The sequence below is a fragment of the Rattus rattus genome, chromosome 2 (genome assembly GCF_011064425.1).
Source record: "Rattus rattus isolate New Zealand chromosome 2, Rrattus_CSIRO_v1, whole genome shotgun sequence".
Taxonomy (NCBI): domain Eukaryota; kingdom Metazoa; phylum Chordata; class Mammalia; order Rodentia; family Muridae; genus Rattus; species Rattus rattus.
Genome location: NC_046155.1, coordinates 2753552 through 2771337, shown reverse-complemented (window position 1 = coordinate 2771337; position 17786 = coordinate 2753552). Strand labels below are relative to the sequence as shown.

Below are 17786 nucleotides of genomic sequence, written 5' to 3'. Positions count from 1 at the left end.
AAGAATTTAAAATAGTTAATGAAAATGGCTGCTGTACAGGAATGGTCCTGTGGAATGGGAAGAGTGCATTTTATTTTAAATAGTCTATTCCAGATGACTACATAGGTATGTGTTTCATAGACTCATCTCATCCTTAAGGTTCACAATTTCTTAGAGCTCTCACTCTGAGTATTGGATGCTCTGCACTGTTGATGGTTCTTTTATGTGCATAAGGTTCATGTCACACATTTCTTACTAGGCCACAGTAATACAACACTGTGTTTCATGGTAGGGCCTGGGCATATGTCTCACCAATTTGGATCATCGCAGATAGTTATGGAGAGAGCACACATCAAATATTTTTGTTCTGATTTCACAGCTTGACTTGGGTGAAAGTGGAGTGTCATGATCCAACACACGACCTGGACCTGTGATAGCACAGCCCCATTCACCAGTGACAAGGGGCACCAGTGACAAGAGGCTCAACACCTTGGGCAGACCCTCCTTCCCTGGTTAGTGTTGCAGGTTAGGCTGGGGTCTCTGACTCACAGCAACACTCCTCCCACCTCTCATCTCCCATCTCCAGTCAGACCTCCCACTTTGTCCTGCTGTGCCCCCCTGGCTATCCTTGCTCACATAGTGCCTGTCTCGAGGGCTTGGGCTGTTTCTTTGGTCCAGACTCAATGTCTCTTAGTCTGGCTCCTGAAGTACCCTTGGAAGGGACAAGGTAGGCAGTGTCACCCTGGTCCCTGGGTGGGCACAGAGGTTGTTACTGGGCAGTGGTGGCTAGCTTGGAGACATTGGTTTTGTGGACAAAAGCTGTGTAGTGACGTATCACCTTCTTGGACCAATTCTTTCCTTCCTCCTGAGGAGCTGCCAAGCTCTAATGGTGTTAGAGCTGACAACGGTTTAGAATTAATCCGGGCCAACGTCTGTCTTTACTGGAGAGGAGGTGGAAGCCTGCAAGACTGAGCTGGCTGCCACATAGCAGGTAAACCTGATTCAACTGGAAAAATGTGCTCTTCATGGAGCAGGGCTCCTGGTTCCGAAGTGATTCAGAATAGTCTGGAGGGCCAGGGGTCCCAGCACTTGAGATCTAAACACATCTTCCTTTAGTCTTCAGCTTCATTCCATACCCCTGCTGTGTATACCTTTTCAGTGGTCTCAGGCATATTCTGGCCACTGCACAGTAAACATTCCACCCTCAGGACCATCTTGAACTCCTGGACCTAAGTGCATTCTGATAGGCACTTGTCAGCATCTGCCTCTTGGGTCACTTCCCAGGTCCCAGAAACACCTCTCCCGGTGCCACCAGCCCTAGCTGTGCTATCTTGCTTGGCATTCCATTTCAGAACACTATCTCTGGACAGGAGCATCCACATCAGGAGCAGCTGCTGTGTGAACCTAGCTCCTCACATAGATCCCTTCTTCCACATCACCTCCTCAGGCAATCTCTGTGGCTACTCTAAGACAGAGCCCCGTGACTGCTGGGCTTCAGGGTAGAAAGTGGAGCCTCTCTTCAGCTGAGGAGGCTTAGCACATGTGCCTGTAAATTAAGCTCGAAGCATCCACGTCCCTGAAACTTCAAAGGGCAGCAGAGGGATTGGTACCAACTGACGTCTGGAGCCCTTGATCAACTGTGGCCTTGATCTGAAATAGGTAAGTGGAAGGAAGGAAGGAAGGAAGGAAGGAAGGAAGGAAGGAAGGAGGGGAGGGAAGGAAGGAGGGAAGGATGGAGGGAAGGAAGGATGGACTGGGGCTTTGCTTACACTGACCATCTCAGATCTCGTCCTGGGACCTGGGGAGGTGTCTTTCAAGAGCTGGGGAGAGTGGTAGGCATGGAACTAAGGGACAGTAATTGGGTGGGTTCTGAGGGAGGAGGACCTGACTGAACACTCCAGTCTTGTTGCTCAGGCCCACTTGCCGAGGTGGGGAGCAAGGGACTGTCTGAGAGGGACAGGGAGCTGATGCCTCACTACACTGCTGTTGGGGGAAGTAGTCTGGTGACACTGGAAGTCACTGGATCTGACTGGCTTCATCTTGTGGAGGCTTGAATGCTGGCCCAGGGCTCAGGCAGCTGCCAGACCTTCACTCACAGGCATGTTGATGTGGGCACTCAGCAGGGGTGCACTCTGGCCTTCCCGGAGCACGAGCACCTAGGGAGGAGAAGACATGGCAAGAGGGCCTCAGCTTGACCTCTACTCTTGCTAACAGAAAATGTGTGTGTGCTGGTTCAAGTGTCAGACTCCCAGTGTACCTGTCAAAGGGATGGGAAGACTGGGAGGCCTCTGCTGTGCTGACGTACCCCATCACAGCCCAGGGCTGGCCGCAGCAGTCTTGTCCACCCTCATCCTCCTGGCTTCCCCAGGGTCCCACTTGCTTCTCTGACATGGCCACCTACCTTGATTATGTCTGAGATGCCCTTGCTGCTGAGGCTCTCTACAAAGGTCTCCAGTGGGTAACTGAGTCCTGGCACCAGCAGGGGAACCTGTTTGGGGACAGAAATAGATTAGCCCTCAAAGCCCACATACCTAGACAGCATCTGGCAGATTACAACAGTTAAGTCTGTCCTCTCCGCTGCATCTCAGGATTTCCAGTCTGGGCCAGTGTGACTAACCAGATCCAGGGAACAAGGTGCAAGGAGGGTAAGTGCATGCCCAGTGACTGTGGCTAAACCTAGACCTCTTGACAGCGACCAAGGCTGACTCCTCCATGTTTGAGAGTTTTGGTTATTGTTCTCCCAGCTTGAGGACACCTTGGCCCTGGGGGAAGCGGGCCCTTTGCTTCTGTGGTAACTGGGGCAGAGAGTGGCTCCTCTTCTTTAGCAGGAACAGCTGGGAAGCAGCATGAGTTCTGGAGAGTCTGCCCTCTCCAATCAGGTGTACAGAGGAAAAACTCACACAGCTATTTTCCAGCTCCTTCTGTGTGGCTTCCTGGGGTCTCGTTGGCTGGGAGAAAGGTAGTGGAGGCAGGGCTGAGTCTGGTCTCTGGCTTGTGTTGGTTTACTGGACACTCCCTTACTCTCAACTCAACGTAATAGGGGCACTTTATCAGCCCAACCCTGACTGTTGGAGTCCATGTCAGCATGGAGATCTAGTACCTTAAAGAAGGCCCGAGGCAGGGCATAGAATGCCTCGTTGTACAGGAAGCAGACCTGTAGCCCCAGTACTGGCCGAGCCGTTGAGGTATTCTGCAGGTGCAGTGTGAGCTTAAAGGTGGGGCCCAGGCCTTGAACCTGTGGAGAGAGTAAGATGCAGAAGTCCTTAGGACCCATTGGCCTTGGACGCTGAATGCCACCATCTTGGTTGCTGCTGCTCCATCAAGGGCCTCGAGACACTTCTCCAGTTCCACCTATCTGCTTCTTAAAGGGCACAGAGGCAGAGATGGCAAAGGCACCGATCAGGAAGTCTTGATGGATGCTACTTAGCAAGTTGCAAGTACGGCTGGCTGAGGCTGTGCTCATCACTGACCCTAGCACGGGCATGACTGCCTTCCTTTCCCATCCTAGTGGTTTGATGATGTGAAGGCCACCTCCTCCCATTCTGAGTGGCTCAGCAATCCTTTCTTCTTCTGTGTCCAGCCACTCTCTTTGGAAAAGAAATGACTGAAACTGGGCATGGTCACACAGGCCTGTAATCCTAGCACTTGGAAGGCAGAGTCAAGTGGATCTCTGAGTTTGTGGCCAGCCTGGTCTACAGAACAAGTTCTAGGATAGCCAGAGCTACACAAGAAACCTTGCCTTGAGGAGGAGGGAAAAAATGAGACAGAGCAATCAGAATACAGGAGGCTCTGAAAACACACTCAGGCTCACTCAGAAATGGTTAGGACCCTTAGGCTTTTGTGTGTGTGTGTGTGTGTGTGTGTGTGTGTGTGTGTGTGTGTGTGTGTGCGCACATGTATACCTAGGTGGGGTCAGTGTGAACCTTCCCTGTGCCAGCCAGTCCTAATTCCATAGGCTGTCCATGCCAACAGAAATCACTCTCTGCCTTCATCTGTGGCCGGGAGAGTCTCTCCAGGTTGCTGGAATGTACAACGTCGCACTGTAACTTACTATACCCCACTCCAGCTAGGGGTTTGTTTGAGGCACAGCATGGAACAAAAGAGCATGTCCCCTCTGTAGCAGCCACAGAAGAGGAGAGTACAGAAGGCTGAGCAGCCCTCTCAGGAGCACGGGGGCCTCAGGCTCTAGATCTGTAAGGAGGTGAGACAGGAGCACAGGGCTAGGTGGCTTAGCAGTGGCTCTGGTGCTTACCTGTGCAGAGGATGCCACTCCCCCTCCCCCTAATGTCCCTACAGCTGGAGACTTACCACAGCGTGCAGCTTGAGTGGCTCCCGAGCTGTGGCTGACATGGGGCTCAGGCTGGACTCCAGGGCCTGAACATAGGCTCTGGCAGCTCGCAGACGCAGCAGGTAGAGGTCAGTCTGGAAGGTCCGGTGCATGGCTGCAGAGGGAACATGAAGGCAGAAGCAGTGAAGGCAAGAATACTCTTGCTTAGTGTATGTGAGAAGAATAGAAAAGGAGGGCATGATGGGATAGGCAGGGCAAGGCCTGCAGACGCTGGCAAGACGGGGATATGGAGGGCCATGCTGGATGCTGTAAACCACACCCTACTTCCTCCTTCCTGGTTCTCCTACCACCTCACTGCTCACACAATCTCAGTCTCCATGCCTGCTCCTTCTGTTCAGCCCTCAATGCTGAATTTCACAATTTCAAGGCTGACTCTGGGCTTAGTCTTCTCACCTACCATCTTGCTCTCTGGATAATATAGGACTTGCCCTGACTCTGCCACCCCAAAGAATATCAGCTTCCAGCTCCTAAAGGCTTCAAACTTGTTCCCATATCCCACATGCTAAGCCCCAGATGTGCAGACACTACTGTATGGTGTCTCCAGCAGCTTGTGGAGACCCAGGCCTGCCTCTGCTTTGAACTACTTCTTAGTCACCTCCGTCTAAGGTCCTATGCACACCACGCTCAACCACCCACCCACTGCCCCATCCCTAAGTCCCCTTGTTTGATCCCTTAGCCCTAACCATTTGCCAGGTGCAAATGACCCTTCTTCAAATCCCTCTCCAGATGTGGCATTGGTGCTGTTGTTTGAGGCTGCTGTTTTGGTTTTCTGTCAGGGTCTCACTATATAGTCAAGGGTGATCATGAACTTGATATACTACCTTCCTCCTCCTGAGAGCTAGGGTAGCATGTGTGCCACAACATCCATCATGAAGGTAGTTTTACAATTTCCTTTATAGACCACACATTTTTTTTTTTTTTTTTTTTTTTGAGCTGGGGACCCGAACCCAGGGCCTTGCGCTTCCTAGGTAAGCGCTCTACCACTGAGCTAAATCCCCAACCCTAGACCACACATTTTCTTGTCAATATTTATTTCTAGGAATATCTTTGCTATTGTGAACAGACTTTTCCCCATCACTTTTGCCAGTCAGATATTATTCGGACATTATTTTAAAAAAGCTTACAGGTTTTTTTTAATTTTTTTTTTTTTTTTTTTTTTTTTTTTTTTTTTTTTTTCTTTTTTTTTTCGGAGCTGGGGACCGAACCCAGGGCCTTGCGCTTGCTAGGCAAGCGCTCTACCACTGGGCTAAATCCCCAACCCCAAGTTTTTTTTTTTTTAATATGTATGTGCGTGCCTGCATGTGGGTATGTGCACAAGAGTGCAGTGCTTGTGGAGGCCAGAAGAGGGCATCAAATCCCTCAGGAAAGGCCTTAAGATGGTTGTGAGCCACCATGCAGGTGCTAGGGATCAAACCCAGGACCTCTGAAAGAACAGCCAGCGCTCTTAACCACTGAGCCATCTCTCCAGCCCAGATTATGAGATTTTAAGACTTTTATATCTGGTCCCCTTATAGAATTTTATCCATGATTTCATTTACATGTTTTTGTTATTTTGTTTGGTTTGTTTTTGAGACAGGGTCTCACTACATAATTTTCCCTGACCTCAAGACTCGTAGAGATCTGCTGTCTCTGCCTCCCAAGTAGGGGATTAAAGACATGCGCCATCACATGCTCCAGACAGTGTCTTTCGGCCCCAGCAGCCCTTAGAGGAAATCAACTAGTGCACACCATGAAGTTGGCCACATGGACTAAGCTCCTGCCCAAGGTGGGGATGGGTCAACACCTTGCGTGCCTGGTGTCACAGTAACGAATGAACATGAACGGTGAGCAGGAGATGTAACAAGGGGAGGAACCCCGTGAGTCCTCACTGTTCTCTTGAGACTATCTGCATCCGAAAGGAACTGCTGCTTCTGGTGCTAAGGGCCCTAGTTCTCACCAGCATCACCCTCTGCCGTGAGGATTAGTTTTTACCCAAAGCCCGTAAACCTCTGGCTTTCCCCACTGGTTAGATCTCCCTCATGCCCAACATACCCTGGAACTCTCTGTGTTCTTCCCTAAGTCTCACCTGTGCCAGCTTCTCGCTCCCGTAGGGTCTGATCCACATACAGCCGGGTCTTTCGGGGCACACTGAGTTTTGTTGTCTGTGCTAGCGGTGGGCCCACCTCGCCTGTCCCTTCCACAAACACTGCTGTGCGCTTCAGGATCTTGATGATCAGGCCCCCACCTGAGAAGTGGGCAAACACAAACATACCCATTCCCGTCCTATCCCATAGGCCCATTCTTCCCAAAACAGTTGCACTTTTGTCCAAACATGTCTGTCTTTCTGACAAGACTTACTTTCTAGAAGAAATGAAATATCTCAAGTCTGTCTTTTTCATCTCCTGAAGAAGGGATCCATATAGCTTAGGATAGACTTGACCTCCCTTTGTAGTGGAACATGACCTTGAATTCCTGATCCGCCTACCTCCGCCTTTCCAAGTGCTGCCATTACAGTTGTGTGACAGCACACTTGGCTGTCAGCAGTCTCTTATCACTCACTCACTCACTCACTCACTCACTCACCCGGCAGCTGGTTGTGAAGAACTGTGATGTTCGTGGCTCTCGGGTGGATGCTGAAGGCACAGGCTGGAGAGGCACAGCCTGACCTGGGTTAGCTCCGAGGTAAAAATCCAATACTATGTATGGTCGGATCCAATCTTACACAGGGCATGTCCACAGGCCTGGGGCCCCACCTGTCTGTCCCCACAGAGTCTCACCCTCCTCACTCCAGCCCCACTGTCCTTCCCAGATCCGAGTCCTCACCTCTAGTAGTCATGATGAGGGTGTTATCTTCTCGTCCATATCGGCCAAAGCACAGGCTGGTTACTGCATCCTACACAGAGAAACCAGACTTTAGCGGGGAAAACATCTTAAGAAGGAAAGCAAGACAGGCTGGAGGGGAGAGTCGGATGAGAGTTAAAATGGGTAAAGTGTAAGGAGAAGTTATAGCAATGTTGCCTTGGAAATATGTCTTGGATTAGCCATTCCCTTCTAACCTCCCTGGCTGTGCTGAAGTTCTGCACTAAACACCCCTACCCTCTTCTGGGGTGGCCGTCTAATCAAGTCTCCTGGTCTACCTAATCTGTCTGCACTGAGTCCTTGGTTACCTTTGCTGCCTGTTAAAACCGCAATCCTCCAACAGCTTTTCCTTTCCTTAGCAGGATATTTCAGGTCTTCCGCATTGGATTCTGGTCTGTCTTACCCAGTTCCTCCTCTTAGTTCTCCCAACCCCATACCTTCTCAGTACCACAGGGCCAACCACTGCTTCCAGATTTTATACAGTGACCATCAAACTCCATAGGGAATTCAGTTCTATGAGGTGAGATGGTTTGGAGGGTAAAAGCTCTCGCTGTGTGAGTCTGACAACCCCTTGGAGGAAGGAGCCCATTCTTAAAACTTGTCCTCTGATTGCCACATGCTTGCTGTGGCACATGCACATGCGTGAAACATATAAATATATTTGTAAAATATACAATAGGGATCCTATGTCTTCTAGCCTCCACGGAAACTACACATGTGGTACACAGACATGCATGTAGGCAAACATGGTTATATACACAAAATTAATTAAAAGAATCCCAATTGGCTATCCAGTACCCAACAGTAAGCCCTGAAATCTAATAGTATTATAGGGACTGATCGGATTGCAATTGTGTGTGTGTAAAACAATAACAACTGAAAAAAGAGACCATAATTTTGAGAGGGACCAAGGAGAGTGGTTATGTGTGAAGGGGTTGAGGGAAAGAAAGGAAAATGATGAAATTAGATGGTGATGATAGTGGTGGTGGTGGCGGCGGTGATGATGGGTGGGGCATCGTGGCACAGACCCCACAACCCTTTGGAGGAAGGAGCCCATTCTTAAAACTTGTCCTCTGATTGCCACATGCTTGCAATAACAGCAGGCAAAGTTATATAGATCTTTGTGCGTTAGAGCCAACCTGGCCCATATAGTGAGTTCCAGGCCATAGAGCTATACAGTGAGAACCTATCTCTAAAAACAAAGAACTGCTATGGCCCTCCACCTTTACTCATGCTGCTCCTGGTCTAAAATGTTCCTCTGCAATTCATCCACTTGGCAAACTGATCTGGCCCAGAGTCACTCAGCCCCTCTGCTTTCTAGTGCTTTGCTTTGCTCCCGTCCGCTGTGTGAGTTCATTTGTCTCTGGCCAGCTCTTACCACATAGAAACTCCCTGGAATCAGGGCTTACTCATTTTTATGCCCTTTTCCCTGTCCTGTGGCAGCTGCACACATTGTGAGGGGATCAACCAGCATTTCTAAGGCCCATCCCTATGGGATCAGGAGAGGCAGTGAGGAAGCAGGGCTGGGCGGGTGGAACACAGGCCGATGAGGCCCAGCTGAGCTAAGGAGCTATGGTGGTTAGCACTGCTAGAGGAAGGGGCCTCATTTTTATTCAGGGGTGTTGCCACCAGAAAACTGGCCATGACCCACTAAATAAACCCACCCCATACCCACGCAAACAGCCCTAAGCAAACTCAGTGGGTTATATTTAAAAAAAACAAAACAAAACCCCGGGAAAGTAGGAAGGAAGACCTGCTGAGGACAAGGGTATCACAGGGAGTTGGGGGTGGATAAGAAGGGAATGTGAGTGAATGAGATCAATTATGTTCATGTATGAAACTGTCAAAGATTAAATAAGAAGTCAGAGAAGGAAAAGAAATAGGGTGCGGGTAAGGAAGGGCCAGCGGCAGTGCGGGAGGCATGCTCACAGGGGCCCGGACGACATTGAGCAGGGCCTTGTCTCGGTAAATCCGGACCTCCCCATTGGCCAAAGCGGCCATGACAGCTTGCAGGCCTCGGGATCGCTGCTCCAGAAGGTTCATGGTCAGGATGGCTGCAGGCATCTGCACCGTCCACAGCTTCTTACCCTGGCAAGAAACAGCCAGTGTCTGCAGGGAGTGCAAGGGCTACTTCACATGGAGATAAGGTAGGGAAGCGGCAAGTAATGGACAGCTTTGGGCTCAGGGCACACAGTGTGGAGGGGTAGGGGCTTGCTAGAGACCACACCTTGTGGGTGAAGCCATGCAGACTCTCTTGGGTGCTGCCCACCACCAGGATCTTGTGTACCCGGACCAGCCCCACAGGCTGGGCACTCAACTCGATGCAGTACTTGGGGTGTTTGGAGTCTCTGTGGAATAAAAACACAATCCCTCTGCCCAGAGAAGCCTTGTGTCTGCTCCCGGGCTGGCTGACCCATCCCTTCTCAGCCCCCCATATTTACCTGAGAGATGAGGAGATCATTTCTCCACCTACCACTTAGAAGATGTGTGACCCTGGATGACACCAGGTCTGTTTTTGTATTGTCCCCTCCTGCCCTTCACTATGGTGACAAGTGTCCTGAGATTTCAGAATTCTGAATAGAACCTGGTCTAGCCAATGCTATTGGACTTGGAAAGTTTACTGATTTATCAGGAAAGGATGGCCCATCGTTTTCTCATCTCTCCTTCTTAGTTTTCCTTTTCTAGACAGTAACTCTGCCTTTCAACCGCAGGCTGTGCCCCACTTTCTCCAGGCGGTGTAAAGACTGCATCTTGACGGTTCTGGGGCTGGATTCTCCCTTCTTAGCCTTTCAGATGTTGGGCCTACAGGTGCACATCCCTTTCCAACCACCAACCCAGATGATGTTTCTTTTCCCACTGAGCCCTCATTGCTTCTCAATAACTACTCATCTAACTTACGTTATGTTTATTATATGTCTTCCCCATGAAAGCAGGAACCATATTTACAGCATCCCACTTACCAGTGAACTCCAACCCCCTACAGTGCTGAGAGCACAGTGGATGCTAATACATGTCTTGAGTTAAAAGACTGTCTGGAGGGCTGGAGAGCTGGCTCAGAGGTTAAGAGTACTGATTGCTCTTCTAAAAGACCCAAGTTCCATTCCCAGCATCCATAGCATTCCTCATAATTACCTGAAAATCTAGTCCCAGGAGGCTGATGACCTCTTCTAGCCTCTGGATATCACATGCATGTGGTATACAGACATGCACATGGGCAAAATACTCATAAACATAAAATAATTTAGCTGGCAGTGGTGGTGCACACCCTTAATCCAGTCACTTGGGAGGCAGAGGCAGGCTGATCTCTGTGAGTTCGAGGCTACAGAGGTCTACAGTGCAAGCTCCAGGCCAACCAGAGCTACACAGAGAGACCCTATCTTGAACAAACAATCAAACAAACCAAAACTGTCTGGAATACCACACTAATGCATGTGTCACATACATTATAAGACAATGTAATAAATACAAGAGCTTATGCCCGCTTCCTCCACCCTCTGACTGTGCTGCTCTCGTATTATAGCCCTTATGCTATGCCAGGCTCTTACTGGCAGGCTGCTCCTCCCTTCTACCCTCGAAAGTCAGCCTCCTTTACAAAATTCTATCTTTTCAATCCTAAATTCCAGCCTAAATCCCATTCCTCTTGCAAGCCTCTGAAGCCACCAGGTGTCTGAGGCCACATCTAGCTACCTTCTCAGGATATAGATGCTCCCATCTCGGCAGGCAGCAGTCAATCGGAACTCCACATCAAACTGGCCAGAAACCTCCAGGAAGACAGGGACACTGGGCAGGCTCATCTGCAGAGAAAATGGCTCAAACCTACTGACCATGGTTGGAAGAAACTGTTAATTCTTGACTAAAGTCCTGATCTCTTTGTTCACTTCCTACTGGTCACAGCTTAAATTCCTATGCAGTTTTAAGTCTACACCATTTAGCTAAACCCTGTCACCTCCAGCAACGTATAAGAGTTATGTACGTAGATATACAAAGGTGTTTGAACAAGGAAGACCACTGGAGCAGCATTAATAATGGTTAAAAGACATTTAAGTGGCCACCACGTGGCCAGGTAAATACATGTATGTATACATTTACATATATGACTGCATAGAGAATGTGGAGCCTTTGAAAGGGCTGACATGAAGCTGCAGAGGTGACACCCCATAGTCCACTCCCAGAAATGAGGGCTCAGTGTGAAAGAAACATCTGGCTTGGTGGTTTGAAGGGGACACTTGGGAAATGCAGCCAGGAAGATCACAAGTTCAAGGCTATCCTGGGCTACACTGCAAAAAGCAAAGAATAACCACAAAAAAGTGGGTGTGGCTTTGTGAACAAAAGAAGACACTAACGTGATACAGTAACATGAAAAGAGCAAACTGTTGGGTTCTGCACATGAGCCATCTAAGGACACTGCTGCTCCCACTCACTATCAATGCAGCAAATGATAGGAGTTTCAGTGAGGAGCTACCTAGGTCAGTCAGGCAAGCCCTGTCCTCCCGAGTTGGTCTTGGTCAGAGTGTTTTCTCACAGCAGCCCTAATGAACTAGAAATATACTTCTCTATAAAGCTACACAACCATTCCACACATGCGGACATCTGGAAGCACCCATGTGAACCTTTCACACCAGACTTAGGAGTGGTGAGCTTTTGGGACATCTAATCTTTCTTTATGCTTAGCTATACTTTTTGAGCAGATGCTATGCACACTGGGAGAACAAAAGCAACACAGCCCAGATCTTGTATATAGCTAGGGACAAACCTGATACTGACCTTGGTCAAAATGGTGAAGGCTTCAGGGTCTAGCACTAGGAGCTCCTTGTTCTCAGTGCCTAGCACCAGACAGGACACTGCATCCTCATCTGCCAGGTTCTTCTTCAGGGTGGTCATGGTGGTGATGACTGTCTGCAGAAGACCCCACCATGTCCCCAGATAACCCAGAGCCAATGAGGGAAGGGGAGGGCAAAAGAAGAACAAGCATAAGTGTGCCTGAATGCTGATGGCAAAGGTGTTTCTGCAACAAACCTAAATGCTTAACAGTAAGTATTGTCTAAGTCACTTGCGAGCCACTTACACTGTCAAAACCAACACGGCCACACATTTAAGAGCTGGGTGTGACTCACACCTGTAGTCAAAGAATTGGGGCAGCAGGGGATGGGGGATTGCTGCAGGTTCAAGGCCAGTTTGGCTTAAAACTCTATTCCAGGCTAGCCCAAACTACCTAACAAGACCTCGTCTCAAACAATCAAGCAAACTAACTAACTAACTAACTAACTAACTAACTAACTAACTAACTAACACTCTGGACAACAAAAGGGCATGTTTTAAAAGCTCCAATGCCGTGGGCATCTGCAAGCAAACAGTCATACACATAAAATAAAATAAAAATAAAATACATCTTTTACAAATGTCTACAATCCAGGAGTGGTGGCACACACTTTTAATCCCAGCAGTCAGGAGGCACAGAGAGGTGACTCTGTAAATTCAAGGCTAGCCTGGCCTACACAGTAAGCTCCAGGATAGCTGGGACTATCTAGTGAGACCCTGTCTCAAAAACAAGACAAAACAAAACAATATATGTGAACATAGAAACATGCTAGAAGCTAAGCCCTACGCACAGACACTGGCTCTCTGAGCAACGAGACACCTGCTCATTCTGTAATTATAACGGGACGTCAGAAAGGAAGGCTTCAGTTTTCATTCTGTTTCTCTGTGGAAACTAGCAGAAGCAAGGTGTTTTCCTTTGAATGACTGCATTGTACACTGTACACGCGTCATTACAACTGCACAGAGCAGTGCTGGAGGGATGGTGGGGACACATGGTGAAGCGAACCCCTGAGGGTGGCGGTGCAGGCCTGCAAACTCAGCATTGGCAGGCGAGGCAAGAGGATCAGGAGAGCAAAGCCAAACTCAACTAATGAGATACTGTCACAAAAAGCAACCAGCCAAAACAAACAAACGGAAAAAATCATAACCAACTAAATAATCAATCAAGGGGCTCCTAAAATTAGAGTTCTCAAAGGCTATGTAAGGCCCAAAATATGGTGTTCTCAAAATGTTACTCAAGGGAAATGTTCAGGAATGGCAAGAAGTGGGTGTCTCTAGGTAGTGGACTCGTCTTTAGACTTTTCTTTTATTTTTTGATATTCTGTAATAAGAATGTGATTATCTTTACCCTCAAGAATGTGAGTGTGATAATATGATGTCACAGCTGTTTCATAGCCGTCCATTCTTGGTAACTAGAAATGTAGAAGGCTTTGAGACCCTAGACGCGTAGCACCACTGGCCAGGCCCAGGGTTAGAATTTACTGCTGACCACACGGTCTTTCTTTTTGTAACCGGAGGGTTTGGAGCTGGAGATACAGTTCTGCTGGTAAAGGGCTTGCCTGGCCGCAGGAGCTAAGTTTGATCCCTAGAAGCCATGTAAGAAATACCAGGCATGGTGACACAGCTCTGTAAAACCAGTGCTGGGGAGGCAGGGACAGATGAAACCCTGTGGCCTCGTGGCTGGCTAATGTAGCCTAATTGGTGAGCTCTATGCCAAGAGAGAGCTTCTCTCAAAGGAGATGGGCAGCATTCCTAAGGATGACGCCTGAGGTCATCCTCTGCCCCCCACACCCATCCACACACACAGGCACCTGTCTGCATATGGACACACACAATTTAGTACGTAGGCACTTGGATAGGGCAATACAAAGAGAAAGGTATTACCTGACGCTTGATAACCTTGGACTTGTGCTGGTTCACAAACGCCTCCATTTCATTCAGCTCCAGCTGCAGAAACCTGCACACACAGAACAGGCACCAGCATGCCCTGGCCTGGCTGCCTCTGGTGCCGTCCACAGACATCTCCTCCAGCCTGCCCGCAAAGGACTCCTACCTGAGTGACTGCACAGACAAAGGCACCTCTGCCTTTTCCCTGCAACGAGAGTGGCCGACATGGTGGCTTTCATGAGAGTTCATAGGACAGCTTCAGAATGAAGGGGTGCAAAGTGGGGAAGTGGGCTCTCACCTGATGTCCTCCAGCATCTCCTTCAGGGTTAAGGGGTCAATCCGGTCCTGTGGCAGCATGGGGAGAGGAGAGAGCCTGTGAGCTCTAGCAGCCATGTCCTTAGCCAGCTCCCCATGTCTTCCTCTTCACTTTCTTCCCAGTGGCCTGCACTCAACCCCAAGTCCCAGGTCTTGCTTTGACTCTGTCTCAGGATCATGTGCACATTTGTCATCCTCTTTATTGCTGCCTCCTGATGTGTCCCTACTCTCCAGAGTCATCCATCACTCACTCAGGTGAGCTTTTCCTTCTTTGGTTCCTCTTTCTCCACAGGTAGGAAGGGATGTAGTTAGTGCTGAGGGAGCCTATGGCTTCTGCTCTCCAAAGGACCTGGCTCGGCGTCTTCCTGGAAGCTACTACTTAGGGCCGAGCACAGCATCTTACTGTTGCTGCCAGAGCTGGGCTTTGACCTACCTTCCACTAACTCCTGCGAGCCCACTCTCCTGAGAGTCTGGTTCTCTGCCTTCGGTGGCTGCTGTCTCTGAGTTCTTGTTTGCTATGTCACCTACCTCTTTGGCTTGGTTCCAAAGGTCTTGTTCTAAAGGGTTTGGAGGTAACTGGGGCAGGCTGAACTTGAAGTAGGGTCGAAGGTTCTTATAAACATAGACACAAGGTCCTGAAGCCAGTGCTAAGGCAGGTGTCCTGGGCTCATGTTGGTCCATGAGGAAGGTGGCAGCCGAGGCTGGCAGGGCAGGCAGTGGGCTTTCTGTCAGCACTGTGGGTCCTTTGAGCACCTTCAGGCGGGGCTGCTGCCCACCTGGGCCAAGGTCTCCCACCACCAGCTGCAGGGAGAAGGGACCATTCAGCACAGGGGCCATTTCATCACCCTTTCTGTTGGTGCTTCCTAATCCATCCTCACATTCACCAAGGTTTTGCCATGAGGCTTAGAAGAGAGGTATCCCCTTAGGAAAGTTACTTAACTATTCTGAACTCAGGTTTCTCTTGCAAAATGAGAATGCCTACCTCATGATACCTGGAGGAAAAATCAAATAAAATCCTGAATTATAGGGCCGCGTGAGTGCTCAGGGGCGGAGGAGGGGTTTATCCTCTCATTGCTCATTCCTTCCCTTCTTCCTGTGGCAGTGGGGATTGAACTTGGGACTTTGAGCATAGCTGTAATGTTCTTCTCTGTTATGATGCTAAGATATATTTATTTTATATTTGCATTGAAACAAATTATAAAGAAGAGAGAAAAATATTATAAACCCCCATATTACTTATCAGTCTCTATGATCACCAACCCCCTGATAATCTACGTGCTCTTGAGAAACTGAAAAATTTCACTTCCCTGAGGATTTTTCCCCTTCACATTCTAAATTACACATATTTATATGTGTGTGAGGACATCTATGGCACAGTTCACGTGTGGAGCTCAGAGGGCAACTTTAGGGAGTTGGTTCTTTCCTGCTATCCTATTCATTCTAGGGATTGAACTCAGGTCATCAAGCTTAGCAGCAAGCACCTTTACCCAGTGAGACTCTAATGCCTATTTCCAATCCAGGTAATTTCCCTTACACCAAAGAATCATGCCACAGTATTTAAACTAAGAGGCTGTATGTTCACTTCTGCAGTACGGATACGAAATTGTGAATGATATGGAAAAGATTACTAACATGGTCTCTACTCAAAAGAAACACACAGAAAATAGGCACTGTGGCCCATGCCTTTAATTCCAGCACTTGGGAGGTAGAGGCAGGTGAATGTCTGTGAGTTTGAGGCCAGGCTTAGACGACATATTGAGTTCCAGAACAGCCAAGACAACTACATAGAAAAACTTTGACCAAAAAAAGAAAAAAAAATACACACAGCTTTGTGAATCATTCCACATTCTGAGCCCATTGTTTTGTAATAAACTAGAAAGTTAAGCAATAACAATTAGGCATAAGGAATTGGGACCCGAGTGGGTAAAGGTGCTCGTCACCATGTCTGATGACCTAAGATCAATCACTGGAACCTTCATGACGAGAGAGAGCCGACTCTCAAATGTCGTTACCTGACCTCCACACTTCATGCATCCTCCCACACACTAAATACATAAATGTCTGCAAATTAATTTTGTTGCTAATTTTGCTTTGGGATGAGGATTCCTTCGCTTGTTTGCTTTTGTTTTTGACACAGTCTCACTAGGTAGACCCGGCTGGCTTTGAACTTCACAGGTCAGCCTTAGGCTCAGAGCTCTCCCTGTTTCTGAAGTCCAAGTACTGCGATGAAAGGCATGCACTACCACTTCTGGTCCCAATTTTTTTTTTTTAAGAGAATCATATGTCTTCGTACTATAAATCCACAACATTTTGCTTTCTGTTTTATTTCCACAGATCACATTATAAAATTAAGACTCACTTTCCAAATTACAAAGAAATTCTGGGGCTAGAGAGATGGCTCAGCAGTTAAGAGCACTGGTTGCCCTTCCAGAGGATCCTGGTTCAATCCTCAAAACCCACAAGGCAGCTCTCAACTATCTGTAAATCCTGTTCTAAGGGATCTGACACCCTTACCCAAACACACGTGCAAGCAAGGCACCAATACGCATGAAATAAAAATAAATAAATCATTAAAAGAAAGAAGTTGCAACAAAATGTGCCTTTTTAGTAGTGGTGAGTTCCAGAGTACATTGAGCGTCTTTACAAATCTCACTTATGAGTTTTCCCACTCAACCTTTTAATTGCCTACCTTGTACTCCCCGTCGCCATGCAAATCTGCCAGTGCTAGAAAACACAAGAGGGTCGAAAATGAGTCTCAGCATCCCTAAGGTTTCTCCATGAAACTGTTACCTGTTCCTCCCAACCTCCTAGGTCTGGAGTCCCATCTGGGTGTTCCTAGGTCTGGAGACTCACCCAGGCAGGAGGAGAAGGTATGGATGTTGGCCATGGGGTCGTAGTGTGCATCCAGCCATTTCGAATTGGCTTCGTTGCTTGGAAGGAAAGAAGATAGTTTGAAAAGTGAATCCCACGGCAAAGAAAAAAAGAGGAGGGGGGGGGGGAGCAGCAACTCTAAGCTAGATAATGCCGGAGACTGAGAGCACAAACTCCGAAAAGATAATACAGTACTTCTAAAACTGGGCTTAATTGGCGCCGGGGGAGTGATCAGCCAATCACACACAGACACTTCTTAGCCATCGGCTTTCGTATCTGATTTCTAAAGGGCCGCTCCAGAACTTCCACCGCTACTTGAAAGCAAGAGCCCAGTACCCGCTACCAAGCACCATATTCATATAAGGGAAAGGAAACGGTGAGGTCCTGGGACTTAACCTCTCAGCTCGCCCGCTGTCAGAATCCGGTGAAGACGTCGCAGCCATCTTCCCAGGCGTCGTCTTGGCAACCAGGTCAGCCAGCCGTTGAGCAACGCCCAATAGAATCCGGGCATCCGAAAGCACGGGGAACAAAAGTTCCGGGATGAAATTGTCCGGGCTGGGACAAATAAGATAAGCGCTGGTTTCCTTGCCCTATGCAACATTGATTTAAGGTTTCTGCATCAAAAACAGGGGCCTTGGCTTCGAGGCCTGGGGAGGAGCCCTTTTTAGGCGTTAAGACCAAGCTGAGAAACAAATTAAAGTGTAGGAGCTCATGTTAGTGTGTTCTAGTT

At 48.5% G+C, this 17786-nt stretch overlaps 1 protein-coding gene across 2 annotated transcripts; it reads right to left on the bottom strand.

Annotated features, from left to right (window-relative positions):
• Positions 1 to 1765: 1765 nt before the first annotated feature.
• Bbs1 (Bardet-Biedl syndrome 1) lies at positions 1766 to 17534 on the bottom strand. Of its 2 annotated transcripts, XM_032891209.1 has the most exons (17): positions 17453 to 17534; positions 17039 to 17115; positions 16875 to 16909; positions 14714 to 14986; positions 14169 to 14215; positions 14037 to 14075; positions 13868 to 13940; positions 11930 to 12061; positions 10853 to 10959; positions 9393 to 9513; positions 9095 to 9253; positions 7130 to 7199; positions 6393 to 6551; positions 4288 to 4421; positions 3080 to 3214; positions 2381 to 2467; positions 1766 to 2135 (listed from the first exon to the last, which is right to left on the bottom strand). In XM_032891209.1, the coding sequence occupies exons 1-17, from the start codon at positions 17497 to 17499 to the stop codon at positions 2049 to 2051; spliced, it is 1782 nt and encodes a 593-aa protein (XP_032747100.1). In that variant the 5' UTR covers positions 17500 to 17534; the 3' UTR covers positions 1766 to 2048. The 2 variants fall into 2 exon arrangements, with proteins under 2 accessions (XP_032747100.1, XP_032747101.1); XM_032891210.1 differs by lacking the exon at positions 3080 to 3214.
• Positions 17535 to 17786: the final 252 nt, after the last annotated feature.